The sequence below is a fragment of the Colletotrichum fioriniae genome (assembly GCF_027942845.1).
Source record: "Colletotrichum fioriniae strain IMI 355084 chromosome Unknown scaffold_10, whole genome shotgun sequence".
Classification (NCBI taxonomy): Eukaryota; Fungi; Ascomycota; class Sordariomycetes; order Glomerellales; family Glomerellaceae; genus Colletotrichum; species Colletotrichum fioriniae.
This window is the reverse complement of record NW_027076846.1, coordinates 705,566-717,776: the sequence shown is the minus strand read 5'-3', so window position 1 is coordinate 717,776 and position 12,211 is coordinate 705,566. Positions and strand designations below refer to the sequence as shown.

The window sequence follows — 12,211 nt, the reverse complement described above, 5'->3', positions numbered from 1 at the left end:
ACCGATTGCAAAGGCAATACATAACCCAAACGAGGATTGAAGCTCCGAGGAGCAGCAAACATGATCCTTTGGCCCCATTGACAAGCTGAAGATTACTCCTCTTTTTCTTTGCAACTTTCCACTTGACCTACCGGATTCGTGCGGGTATTCATCGGTCCCTGCGTAAACTGCGGCTTGCGGGATTGGAAATGCCCGCTAGTTGCATTAGATCAAATTACATCGACTCATGCTGGTCTTCCAACCAGGACACTAGCTCGCGGTGGAGGCGAGGTCGGTCTGAACTTAAAACTGCGGACTTGGAAGGCACTGGAGATTTGATCGCTCATTCTGAATGCAACGGCAATAGATATTCGCTAGAACACCTCGAGAGTTTCTGGTCTTTCTCATCCTCTCACCTGGTCTTGCTGCCGTCCAGTCAACAACCCCGATCCTCCCATCAGATCACCCCCACGCAACGAACACGGGAGCTCGTGCGCAGACACACACATATACAGAGTCAAACAAACTCCGGTAATCATGAGGTTCTCAATGGGTTTGTCGATCTTGGCCTTGGCTGCCTCGACTGTCTCAGCAAGGGGTCGCAGTCCTCACTGCGTGTGTGTACGTTGCCATCCCATTCCCCATCTCATCCACTCCCACTGGCGATCATTTCTAACTTTGGCCACATACAGTGTTCTGCACTTGCCCAAGATCAAGACCTTCAAGGCAAGGTCTACTCAAAGGACAACTCATTCTACGATGCGCGGTTAGAGACATACTACTCTGCCAATGCTGCTCAGGCTCCATGGTGCATGGTGCTGCCTGAGAGCACCTCAGACGTGACAAAGATTGCAAAGATCTTGAACAGAAACCAATGTCCCTTTGGAATCCGAAGTGGTGCTCACTCAGCCTTCACTGGATCCAATGGTGTCAAGAAGGGCGTTACCATCGACTTTGGTAAGCACTTACACTGACAATCAACAATGTGAGATGTATCATGTACTGATGTTTGCCTCCAGGCTACATGAACACTACGACATACGATGAAGGAACAAAGATTGCCTCGATCCAGCCTGGCTCGGATTGGGAAAGAGTCTTCTCTACCCTTGATCCCTATGGTGTTGCTGCTGTTGGTGGCAGAGCATCAGTCGTCGGTGTTGGTGGCTTCATAACGGGCGGTGGCGTAAGTTACCCCAACTTGGCGTTTCACGGATCGTCGATGGTGCCGGCTCTGATGTCTCGAACATTTACTGACTTTCGAGATACCAGTACTCCTTCCACACTAACTCTCACGGCTTTGCGTGCGACTCAGTTACCAACTTTGAGGTTGTCCTCGGGGATGGTTCAGTTGTGAACGCCAATGCAAACGAGAACGCGGATCTCTGGAAGGCACTCAAGGGAGGTTCAGGAAACTTTGGCTTCGTCACTAGAATCGATGCCCGTAAGTTGGTCATGCCGTTACATAGCGTTATTCACTGACACATCCCCTGCAGGCACTGTCGACTCGACACAGATGTCAGGTGGCTTCGTGAGCTACAACCTCACAGAGAGAGACAACGTCTTCAACGCCTACCTGAACTTTGCCAACAACATGGACAACGACCCCTACAGCCAGAACATTGTTGCACTGTACTACGACAAGACCGGCTTCAGCTTGAGGTCTATCCTGACCAACGTCCAAGCCAACATGGACGCGCCTGCTTTCGACGAGTACTATGCGATCCCCAACATCTCCAGCACCGTCCGCGTTGGCACTGTCGCCGAGCTCGTTCCGGAATTCACTGGTCCCACTCCCTTGGGCCTATAGTAAGTCCTTGTTCTAAGAAAGACCCATGACGTAGTGCTTACACGGTGAAACAGCGCGAACTGGATGGTTGGCCAGACTACCAATGACTTCCGTATCATGGACTTCATCGACACCAAGTTGAAGGAATACTCAGCCAAGATGAAGGAAGCAGCGCCCGAGTCCGACTTCAACGTCCTTGTCCAGTTCCAGCCCGTCACCCAATCCATCGTCAAGCACGGCCTCGATAACGGCGGAAACTCACTGGGCCTGGAGAGCGTTGTTGCCGATGGTCCTACTATCATGTGGCTCATTGCCTTGACTGTCGATACTCCTGCGAACCAGAAGTTGATCCTCCCTTTTGCCCTCGAATTCCGTGCTGCCATCGACGAGTACGCCAAGGAGATCGAGGCGTACAAGGAATGGAAGTACCTCAACTACGCATGGAAGGACCAGGACCCGCTTTCCACCCACGGCGAAGAGACCATCGATTTCCTCAAGTCCGTCTCAGAGGAGTACGACCCCGAGCACGTCTTCCAGAATCTCCGCAAGACCGGCTTCAAGCTTCCGGCCTGAGAGCCTTTCTGGCCTTGAATGGAACTCTGAGGATTGATTTCCCAAGGGCAATTCAAAACTTTTCGCGTAAACTTCAGCACGTCTATGTCCCGAAGAGCTGCTAATATGGCCATGGCCTTGGATCTTGATTGCTATTCTACTATTCGTTGTAAATAATTGGCAACCATATCAGTATCCTGTATCAATACCCTACATTCAGACGAGAATGCTCGTATCTTAGTACATAACCATTTTTTCTCCTTTGTACTTATACACCATAACCCTAGTAGTAAGATAGTTGATACGACCTGCCTGCGTTGTCTTTATTTGGTTTTCATAAGATTGCTTCGAATGTTGATGACCCTCTCCCCGTCGAATTGTAGCAAAACATAGGCTCTTGATCTCGATGTGCCAGTTTCCTTGTTGACTTTAGCTACTAGTAGGTACACTGTTAATCCAACGGAAACTACGGTATGTTGGACCAAGTGTGCCAGATACATGATTTCTTGCGAATAAAAGCTTGGCTTTCACCCAAGAGTCACTTTCGCTACGTGAGCTCGTCCATTAATTGCCAAATACTATCGGGGAATGTCTCCTCGTGAATCCCAACTTCAGGAATGGTCATCTCTTGCCACTCGACAGGGAAGGTCTCCCCAAGTAGGTCCTGGGCGACGAAGTCGTATAGCGGCTGTTGCAGGGCTGCGTCGTTCGAAATCTGCCCAAGATCTGGGCCGGCTTGTGTAGCTTGATTCCGGAACGGCGCCTCCACAGCTCCGAGATGGCTTTCCGGTTCATTATATCTCAGAGCGGCAGGGTCCAGGGAGGAGGATCGGCCCGGCATTTTCCGGAAAAGCACCTGTACAACATCATAAGCGAAGCCTGCCATGGCATTCCGTGACCTCATGGCATCTAGCCTTGCCAGACCCCACTCCAAGCGGTTCACCGATTCTGCCAGGAGATGTTGATTGTCATCCGGGGCTCGAATGTAGGTAGCTGCTATCAGAACCATGGCATCAAATATAGAGAAGACCACAGAGAAGCCTCTATAAAGTAGAGCTCCCGCGTGTTCAAACAGCCTGCTTTGCGACGCGAGCATTTTCAGCGCGGCCAAGTGGGCCTCTACTCGACTTGCGGACAGGGTGGATGTGAAAGGGCGATGCAGTGCGAGCAACACGAAATAGACCTCGGTAATGAGTGTTTCGCGAGCAGCAGGGAGCCAATGGTATCTGCTGTCGAGCACCGGACTTGCGAAGATTGCCCATGCCGGAAGTTTGGAAATATTGCTTATCACGGCGTTGTGTATTTTCTGAACGGTCTCCTGCGCGTCCTTGTTCTCAACCTCAAGGTCGTGGATATCCTGTAGATACTTGTAAGCAGCGTGATAGCCGCATACCATGAAGTCGAATGGAGATATTGTTACGTCGTCTAAGCCTGACGGGGCCGGCGTAACTGTCGGGCTCGTCAAAGGCACGTAACTCGAGTCCAGTTTTGTCGTCATGGGCCTCCCGAGAACAACAGCCATGTGCGCGTCCCAGAGATGCAACACAAACCACAATTTCCTCTCCAGCGGGAACCTCGGCGTCTTTATGGCGTGTTCGGCAGACGGACTTGTCTCCCAGACCCTACGTGTGTGCAAGCCAAGTTCTTGGGCGTCTCGGATCGTTCTTCCAAGTGTGTGCCAGGCGTCAATGACTGAGCCGATGCTCTTCTCAAAAAATGCCTCCATCAGTCCAGCCTGAATTTTGTTCAGAGAGATGTCTTTGCTCCCAAGCATAGACATGATTTGAAGGCCCACATTGCTATAATCCGCGGCCAGGTCGGCAAAGTCGATATCGGGTGCATACTTGAGGCCCTGCAGTGCTTCGTCGTTTGCATTAGGATGAAATTGTAATGCTAGTGCGAGAACCTGAAGCAGTAACGCAGGGAAAGCCCGGATGCTGACAGACAAGTTCTCAGGGCCCTGATTCAACCTTGTAGACGAGATGTGACTCCATTCTGATAGCTCGTCCCGAAACGTACAATGATCGATAACGTCATACTGCCATGAAACATTGGTGAAGAACGACTCTACAAGAATACTAACGTGTTCCCTTTGTGGTATCTTCCTTATGAGGGTCACGTAGTGAACTGCCGCATCATGGTTTCGTAGGTTCCCACCGCGGGGGGCTAAGTCATGGCCCAATGCCCCGAGTTGGGAAACAATATCGAGGGTCCCTTTGGTATTGCCAGAGTAACCCAGTCGTGTTGATAGCTCGTGAAAATTGACGGACTTCTTCTCTTCACCTGGCGTGTTGTCGGACGATGATTGTAATGGGCTCGTTGGCAGACCTTGGGCTGTTCTAGATTGAGTTGCCAATTTCTCAGCACCCATGTATCTTTGCTCAGTATACTCATACAGGCAAAGACCCTAAGTTCTATCAGTGTAATTCGATACAACCGCGAGGGAGAGGGTCATACAGGCTTGCCTCGTCGAGAGCAGTGAAAACAAGGCTGCTGTCGATCGCACTGGTGTCCATTAGATCAAGGTGTGCCGCCTGCTAACCGAAAAGCTCACTTTCTGTTTGCGTCTGTGGCATTCTGAGCATGAGATCACCAGACGCTTCTGTCTGTGCGATGGGTGGCCGCGGGAGTTATTAAGTCGCCAAGCAGACATCATGAGAAGCCTAGCCCAGCATATGAAGAGAGTTGAGGGGTTGATCGACACGTTGCTCGCGCTGAGGGGATTTGGATGACCACCGATCTCTGTTTACATAATCGCACATGCACAGGCCACTCGGCCAAACTCCTGGCCAGCTCCAATATGAGATAGCGAGCAGCGGACAAGGCGTCGACAGCTATGTCCGGATAGAAGGGTTTTGCCATTGGCTGATCGGCCGGTTTTGAGTTCGAAGTGTCCTATGTTGCTAACCCAAACATGCATCATTGACCAGTTCAGTACGATTCCTACTTCATTCTGTAGCTTCTAATTGCATCTAGGCAGAGGTCTTGTTTGGATGATTGCCATTTCTTATGAATATATGTATCCATAAATCAGGAGCTCAGTTGGGGTCTGTTGCCCGTAGAATCTCGGTCTGTTTCTTGATTGCGGTTATACGCGGATGCTACACATGCAGGCGCGCCATAGCCTCACCCAGGGTCAACGGAGAACACCAATGTCAATGCAGTGCCGGCGACGGCCGTGAGGTCGTCGCTCAGATGCTCCGGAGTGCAATAAGAAGAGACGTTTTTTGACACCAACGTGAACAAATCACCGGTGTCCAAACAGTACATGCCAAATTTAAGATGAGTTGGTTCTATTGAAGACCTCGAGATGTCTTTGATCTACACTTTTGCCTGTCCAAACCAAGCCGCGATTTCGCCAACATTCCTATCTACAACATCCGGCTGCTCGTAGTGCTGAAAGTGCGAGATTTCATTGTCCCAAATCAATTTCTTCTCCTTCGTCGGGATCGATTCATAGTGTCTCTTTGCTGCAGCGGCATTCATGCAATTATCGCCATGAATCACCAAAGCTGGCTTAGTGAGCTTGGCCACACCAGCGACTGTGGAATAGCCGAAATGGTCCAAATCGCTCATGACCGCATAGCGGTTTTCGAATCCCTTCATCGTCCAGGAGCCATACCACGACCATGTGACTGGTCCTGGAAGCCCGGCAAGGGAGCCAACGTCCGGGTCTGCAGCTTTGGGGTCGACGAGAGGTTGGTAGATGACTTCCCCTGTCTTTTGATACAGGGCCTTGGCGTCTCTGGCTCTTTGGATGCGCGCCTGATAGAGGGCTTCTCCTTGCTCAGGTGTAGGCATCTTCAAAGATCCTACGTCAACACCTGGCTCGACATTGACGCAGCCCGAGCAGATCATCCAGACATCTGTCTCGCGGTCGCGGTAGTATCCCGTGACGGAAGCTACCGCGACAACGCGATCGTCATAGGACGCCACATCAAGACACTCGGGGCCTCCCTGACACACGCCTACGAGAAATAATCTCTTGGCATCCACGTCGCCCCTGCTGGCGAGATAATCGAGACCGGAGACCACATCTTCGTTCTTCATCACAGGGTTCTCCAAACGACGTGGCTGGCCGGTGCTTTCTCCGACAGTGCGTGGGTCGAATATCAAGGCCGCATAGCCTTCGTCAGCCAGTCGCGTGGCATATTGCAACGGAGCTTGCTCCTTGACAAACGAATAGGGACCTAGGACCACAATTCCAGGCGGATTGGTGATGCCTTGGGGCTTGTAGAGGACACCAGTGATGGTCTCCCCATGAGATGGGTAGGTAACCTTCTCAGTGGTATAACGGCCGTGGACACCCATTGTAAAGAGGATGGATTGGTGAGATGGAGTAAGGTAGCTGAAGGATAGAGTAATGAGGTAATGTGTAGATGCTTGTGATGATTCAAGATGTTGTATCTCTCCAGAAAGAAGTGATAGGGTCAGTTTTTATATGCGCATCTCAGAGCTTCAAGGCTTCCATGTATCCATGTTGCCATGCTTCCGTGTTTTCGGCGATGAGACCCACTATTTTCGGTGTCGGTGCCCACTATTTTCGGCGATGGCTGATAAAAATGACCGACAGACAAACCTTGCTTGGTTGCATCCTTTAAGCTGATTGACGATATGGGAATATGGCGAGTCTATCTCCGATGTATTGCATCCAGACGAAATGTGCTGGAGTGTTCAGCACAATCTGGCACGCGGTGAACAATTCAGATCGCCGCTTACAAACAGGCATAGCTACCAAATATATCTCTACTATAGTAATAAATAATATTCATAATATATTATCAAAAGATTCAAAAGATATTTCGACTACCTCTGAATAACCTAGTACTATTTACCGAATATTCAGAGGCTTTTTCGCGGACAGACGTTGCTGATGCAGAGAGAGACTGCTTGGAAATCGGCGGTCTAAACTGTCCCCTCCCTCGCCTGCCTGGCAACTTCTATGAAAGGCTTAACTTTTGAGGATGCCAAGACACATGCTATCGATCTGAGGCTTATTCTGCCAGGACTACAATTAAGGAACACGATATTTACGCCTCGCTGGCTTCGCGGAGTTTAATCTTTTGCTCAATATTCAGACAGCAATACGTGCAATTATTAACCACCAACCCCACCACCAATTACCCGACCGCCGTAGTAGGGCACGAATACACCCCCACGGTAGCCTCCACCAACACCGCCAACTCGACATGCGCGTTTTCCAAAGCCATCAGATTCAAATTCTTGTAATGGGATATCGGCAGGGAACAATTCGTGTCTTTTTTCGAAAGCGTCGGTACTGTCGTATACTTGTGCGTTCTTCAAGTTGACTTTCGAGCCGATGGCGTGTTCTTCGTGGCTGTTGAACATGTAATACGTGCCGGGAGTCGCTTGCCCGTCGCAATTGGCTTCAGCTACGACTTTCTCTTGTACGTCGGCACAGTAAACCCTTCCAGCATTGGCACCCTGAACAAATAAAAAAGCCGCCGCTGCAGCTTGCAGGCCGTCAAGATCTGTATGGCGTTTCATGGTAGTCGGATCTCAGCGTGAGATGAAGACTGAACTTAGGACTGTTGGGACTTGTCAGGGCGTGTGAAATTGCTCGGTTGCGTGCTGGCCTTATTATAATTCGCTGTCAAGCTGCTGACGGCTTGGTACTCGTAACAATGGGACGTCAAGTGTAGACTGTCACACAGCGCTGTTCGTATTTAGCGATGTAATTTGTGTCAGTTAAAATATATTACAAATTTGAATTCATCATGTACCCAGCCAAAGGGAACTAAAAGAGAAAGGCCCTTTTGACTCGAATACTTGCTTCAATTACTCGATAGGATTCAATTTCGAATCTGGCGCCGAATCAAGCCTCAAGAGCAATCAAGTAAGGTTCTGTTCGTGCCAAATCGCATGCAGGGATAGCGGGGCACAAGTGCCGTACAGTGCTGTACTGAATTGTTGTGGGATGCCGGTTTGACCGATCCTCTAAAGTGTGCTGAGGCCATCAAAGCCTACTCCAAGTACCTTACGTGGATTAATGCGCCGACGGTCTTCATTTCCACGACTCAAGAGACCTGGGCAGTCTAAAGCAATGTGGTTTACCTCTCCAAATGTCTCTCTATCTCCCCGCATGGCTCATAACGGTGTGATCTACTTGGCGGCTAATTATACGAGTCTAGGAAACCTTGTGTCCAGAGACATCGCAATGTGTGAGTAGTACTCCTGCAATAGCGGAGGAGGAACAAATACATCGGCATGTCCTGGATGACGCCGAACTCAAGTCCCGCTTGCCTGCCACCTCTTTGTGATCACTCCTTCTGAGACATTTGCTCTCTTACACTCGTTCAAAATGCGCTTCTCTTATTTGCTTCCACTTTTTGCGTCGGCAGCAATTGCTGCTGACCAAGGCAAAGGTTGCGGAACAGTGGATGCTATAGACTGCTCGGGGAACAATATCATAAAGTGCTACACTTTTCCCGGGAGAAGTGGACTGACCTGGAACTATGTGAGTCCACGTTCCCAAGACGCCATCCTATTAGAGATAACTAGAGCTGACTTCAACCAAGGTCGACTCATGCGCCGATAAAGGGCAAGTGTGTAGATCTGGCGCTTGCGACACCATCCCAATCAGTGCCAACCAGGGCAAAGGCTGCGATTTGAAAAACGCCTTTGGCTGCTCTGGGAACAACATTGTGCAGTGTTATACTTTCCCTGGAAGGAATGAAATGACCTGGAACTATGTGCGTGATCAGGCCCTACATCGAATTATTTCGGGAATTACTAGGCTTACTCGATTTTTTTAGTATCAATCATGTGCGGACAAAGGCCAGATTTGTAGCGGCAATGTCTGCCAAACTTGCTAAATCTTTTGTGTTTGGATAACTACTGCCTCAGTATACCAACATGGTGATGCACTTGTTATGAAGAGAAAAAAAGAATTGGGCAGAGAATTATTCATGATTCGGTTTAGCCAACCACCCCCGACGAGACTGTGACGGTGTGACCTTCAATTCCTTTTTCTTTCTTCACATCATACGGTCTTGGGTCGGATCAAAACCACGCCCTGCTCATTAGGCAATGTCTGATAAGGCTGCACGTCAGCTCGTAATTCTGTATTCATGTTTATTCCACAGGGGAATTGCGTTGGGCATTTCCCTACCTGGCCCTGAATCTCCATATTCTCATACCGACCTTGACCCTCTGGCATCTTGATGTCGTAACGCTTCAGGACTTCCACCAGGACCATCTTGATCAAGAGGTCGGCAAGGAACCTCCCAGGGCAGGCAGCTCGACCGTAGCCCCAGGATAGATCTAGTTTACTCACACTCAAGACTTGAAACTTTGACCGAGCTTCTTCCGATTCTTGCCTCTTTTTATAGAATCGCATACCATCGAACTCAGAGGGGTTATCGTAGAGGTCCGCATCCGCGTTAATGGCTCCAGTGGCAACTTCGATTCTTGCACCTTTGGGGATATGAAACCCATTAGAGAGCGTTACTGGGCCAGTAGCTTTGCGCTGGAAGGTGGCTGTGATGAGAGCAGTTATTGGGCTAGTTCTTCCGTTCGGGTAAATTGCCATGAGAGCTGGGGCATGACGACTTACTCAGATCAGGAGAGCAAATTCTTTGTACTTCCTTGACAAAGCTATCCATTTTCTCCAGTTTGGAAGCAGATCGTCTATTGATCACATCTCCATACTGTTTTGTAACCTCTTGTACTTCCTGACGCAGTGCGGGAAGGTACTGCGGGCGACTGGCTAGGTCGTACAGACATTGTACGACTGTCGTTGTGGTTGTGTGGATGCTTGCAGCGCACAAAGGCATCTGAATATCCATCTGAAGTCGTAAATTGTCCAGGTAGCGGCCATCCTCGTTGACGTAATCAAAAACGCTCGGTGGGTCAGACAAAGGCTTGAGGCCATTGGCCTTCTTGTTCTTCATCTGCCTCAAGACCACCTTCTCGCCGTTACTGTACTGTTCAACAAGGCCCGAGAACCCTGGGAGATACTTATACAAAATCGGATGGAGGAACGAAGGCCATTGCTTTGCACCTACGGCGTAGACAATCTGATTGACGATGAACGTGCTCGCTACGTCGAGAAAGTCTTCATCTTCCGCAGCATCGTGACCAAGAAAGCCCCGGACATTTGCTTTGGTTATAAGTGGAATGATGGCTGACCACACATTGATAGGTGCCCAGGCTAAATCAAGGGAGTGAGATAAGTATCTTTCTCAAACTGCCACCAACACGAATTGAGAACCATATCTCTGTGCTTACTTGTATCGTTAGTTGTAGGCAATAGGCCGGCAACATGATCGCTGACCATGTTCTGGAATACTTCGGCGTACGAGTCTAATGATACAGAGAGTTTGTTAGAATCATGAACTTGGCCTTTCTGGGGTAATAATCGTACCTAGCGCCGGATTGAACTTTGCCGAGAATAATTTGATTGACCAGGCCGGGAGGGCGCCAACTTTGGTATATCGTTCGAACGTGAACTACTTGCTGTCAGTTTTCGTGGGTCAGGGAACATGTCGACAAGCATTAGCCGTGTGCACCAACATCATTGAGAGCGGCGCCAAAGTTGAGGTTAGGATTGCTCTTCAATTCGTCCATGAAACGAAGAGGCAAAACAATGTTGAATCCTGATAGGATAAGTGTGTGTTAGCATTGGCCGGGGGATGTATCTACATCAACTATGCATGCGGGAACAAAGTCAACCTAATGGGGTATCAATGGCGAAGATTTCATCCTTGAACTAGTACAGGTCAGATACAACCATCATCGTCGCTTCTCCAAATCCACTTACCTTCGCATATCCCTTAACAAGAACATCTCGAGAATTGCGCACGTATTGCTGAACTCTCTTGTTTCGGCTGGGAAACTCATCCTCAAGAGCGAAAGGAACTTTGGGCCGGTATGCCCAAACTTCCGTAGCAAGGAATAAGCCGAGTGTCCCCAGCGCCAGAAACGAAGTGATGAGGGCATAGTTATATCCGGTATCTTTCGAGATCAAGCCGATCGAAGACGGTGAAGTTGATGGTAGGATAGCTGCAACGTACGACGAGGGAGTATCCATTATCTTTGTGGTTCGAGAACGCGCCTGATTTAAATGAACGATTAAAAATAGCGAGATATCTTGCAAGTGATGTTTGCAACAATGTGAGAGTTCAATGAGTCGTAACAAATGTAGCAAAATATACCTAGAGTGGAAGAAGTCTGGCCGGATAACAATTTGTCCAAATGTCTAGAGGCTTATATCAGTTCCGAACCAGTTGATTCGGATATCTCAACATGCCTCGCCAAATGGATTAGCCTGGGAACAATGGACACTCAGTGTGTCATCCTGAGTTCATCCGAACTTGGCAGACTATCCGGATAGCAATGGTATCCAACGTCGTTCGTATCTTGATCGGCAATCTGACGCCGACTGTGTATAGACCAACGCTCCTCGGATTACTTTCACCGACGAGACCGAGCGTTCGAGTTCGGGGTTTCGGACTCCGGCCTCTGAAGTCCATTAATGCACTTTTCCATAGACCGCTATTGACAGTAATTCAATAACACTTTCAGCAAAGCAAAAATGGCTCGCATCTAGAACCATAATAGATCTGTTGCGTGGTCTAAAGATTGTTCGCTACAACCAAACAAAACCCTCTTCAAATTCGATTTGCCTTTCCAACGACGCCCCATCACAACTTTCAGAAACACAACAGGTAATCGAGCAGAGAACATCTGTCAATATGGGAGTACTTCAAGTTGCTGCGGCTGCAGCCAAAGAAGGTGCCTTGGGAACTGCAAGTCCTGTTTTGCTCGGGCTTCTCGCGTTGGCGTTGTTCTTATGGACATCGAGTGGTTCGATGAAAAAGAACCTTCCTCCAGTTCCAAAAGGCTATCCATTTTTGGGAAACCTCCTTGATG

At 49.2% G+C, this 12,211-nt stretch overlaps 3 protein-coding genes across 3 annotated transcripts; 1 reads left to right on the top strand and 2 right to left on the bottom strand.

The window, feature by feature from the left end:
• Positions 1 to 528: 528 nt before the first annotated feature.
• On the top strand, positions 529 to 2,338 carry N0V96_008244 (uncharacterized protein; the record flags this gene model as incomplete). The annotated part of the gene is made up of 7 exons (XM_065758268.1): positions 529 to 532; positions 691 to 936; positions 999 to 1,162; positions 1,249 to 1,420; positions 1,473 to 1,763; positions 1,804 to 1,816; positions 1,840 to 2,338. The coding sequence occupies 7 exons, from the start codon at positions 529 to 531 to the stop codon at positions 2,336 to 2,338; spliced, it is 1,389 nt and encodes a 462-aa protein (XP_065613023.1).
• A 526-nt stretch (positions 2,339 to 2,864) lies between these two features.
• Positions 2,865 to 4,097, bottom strand: N0V96_008243 (uncharacterized protein; the record flags this gene model as incomplete). The annotated part of the gene is made up of 1 exon (XM_053192792.1): positions 2,865 to 4,097. One exon carries the CDS (start codon positions 4,095 to 4,097, stop codon positions 2,865 to 2,867), a length of 1,233 nt encoding a protein of 410 aa, XP_053049732.1.
• Positions 4,098 to 5,638: 1,541 nt separating this feature from the next.
• N0V96_008242 (uncharacterized protein) lies at positions 5,639 to 6,628 on the bottom strand (the record flags this gene model as incomplete). The annotated part of the gene is made up of 1 exon (XM_053192793.1): positions 5,639 to 6,628. One exon carries the CDS (start codon positions 6,626 to 6,628, stop codon positions 5,639 to 5,641), a length of 990 nt encoding a protein of 329 aa, XP_053049733.1.
• Positions 6,629 to 12,211: the final 5,583 nt, after the last annotated feature.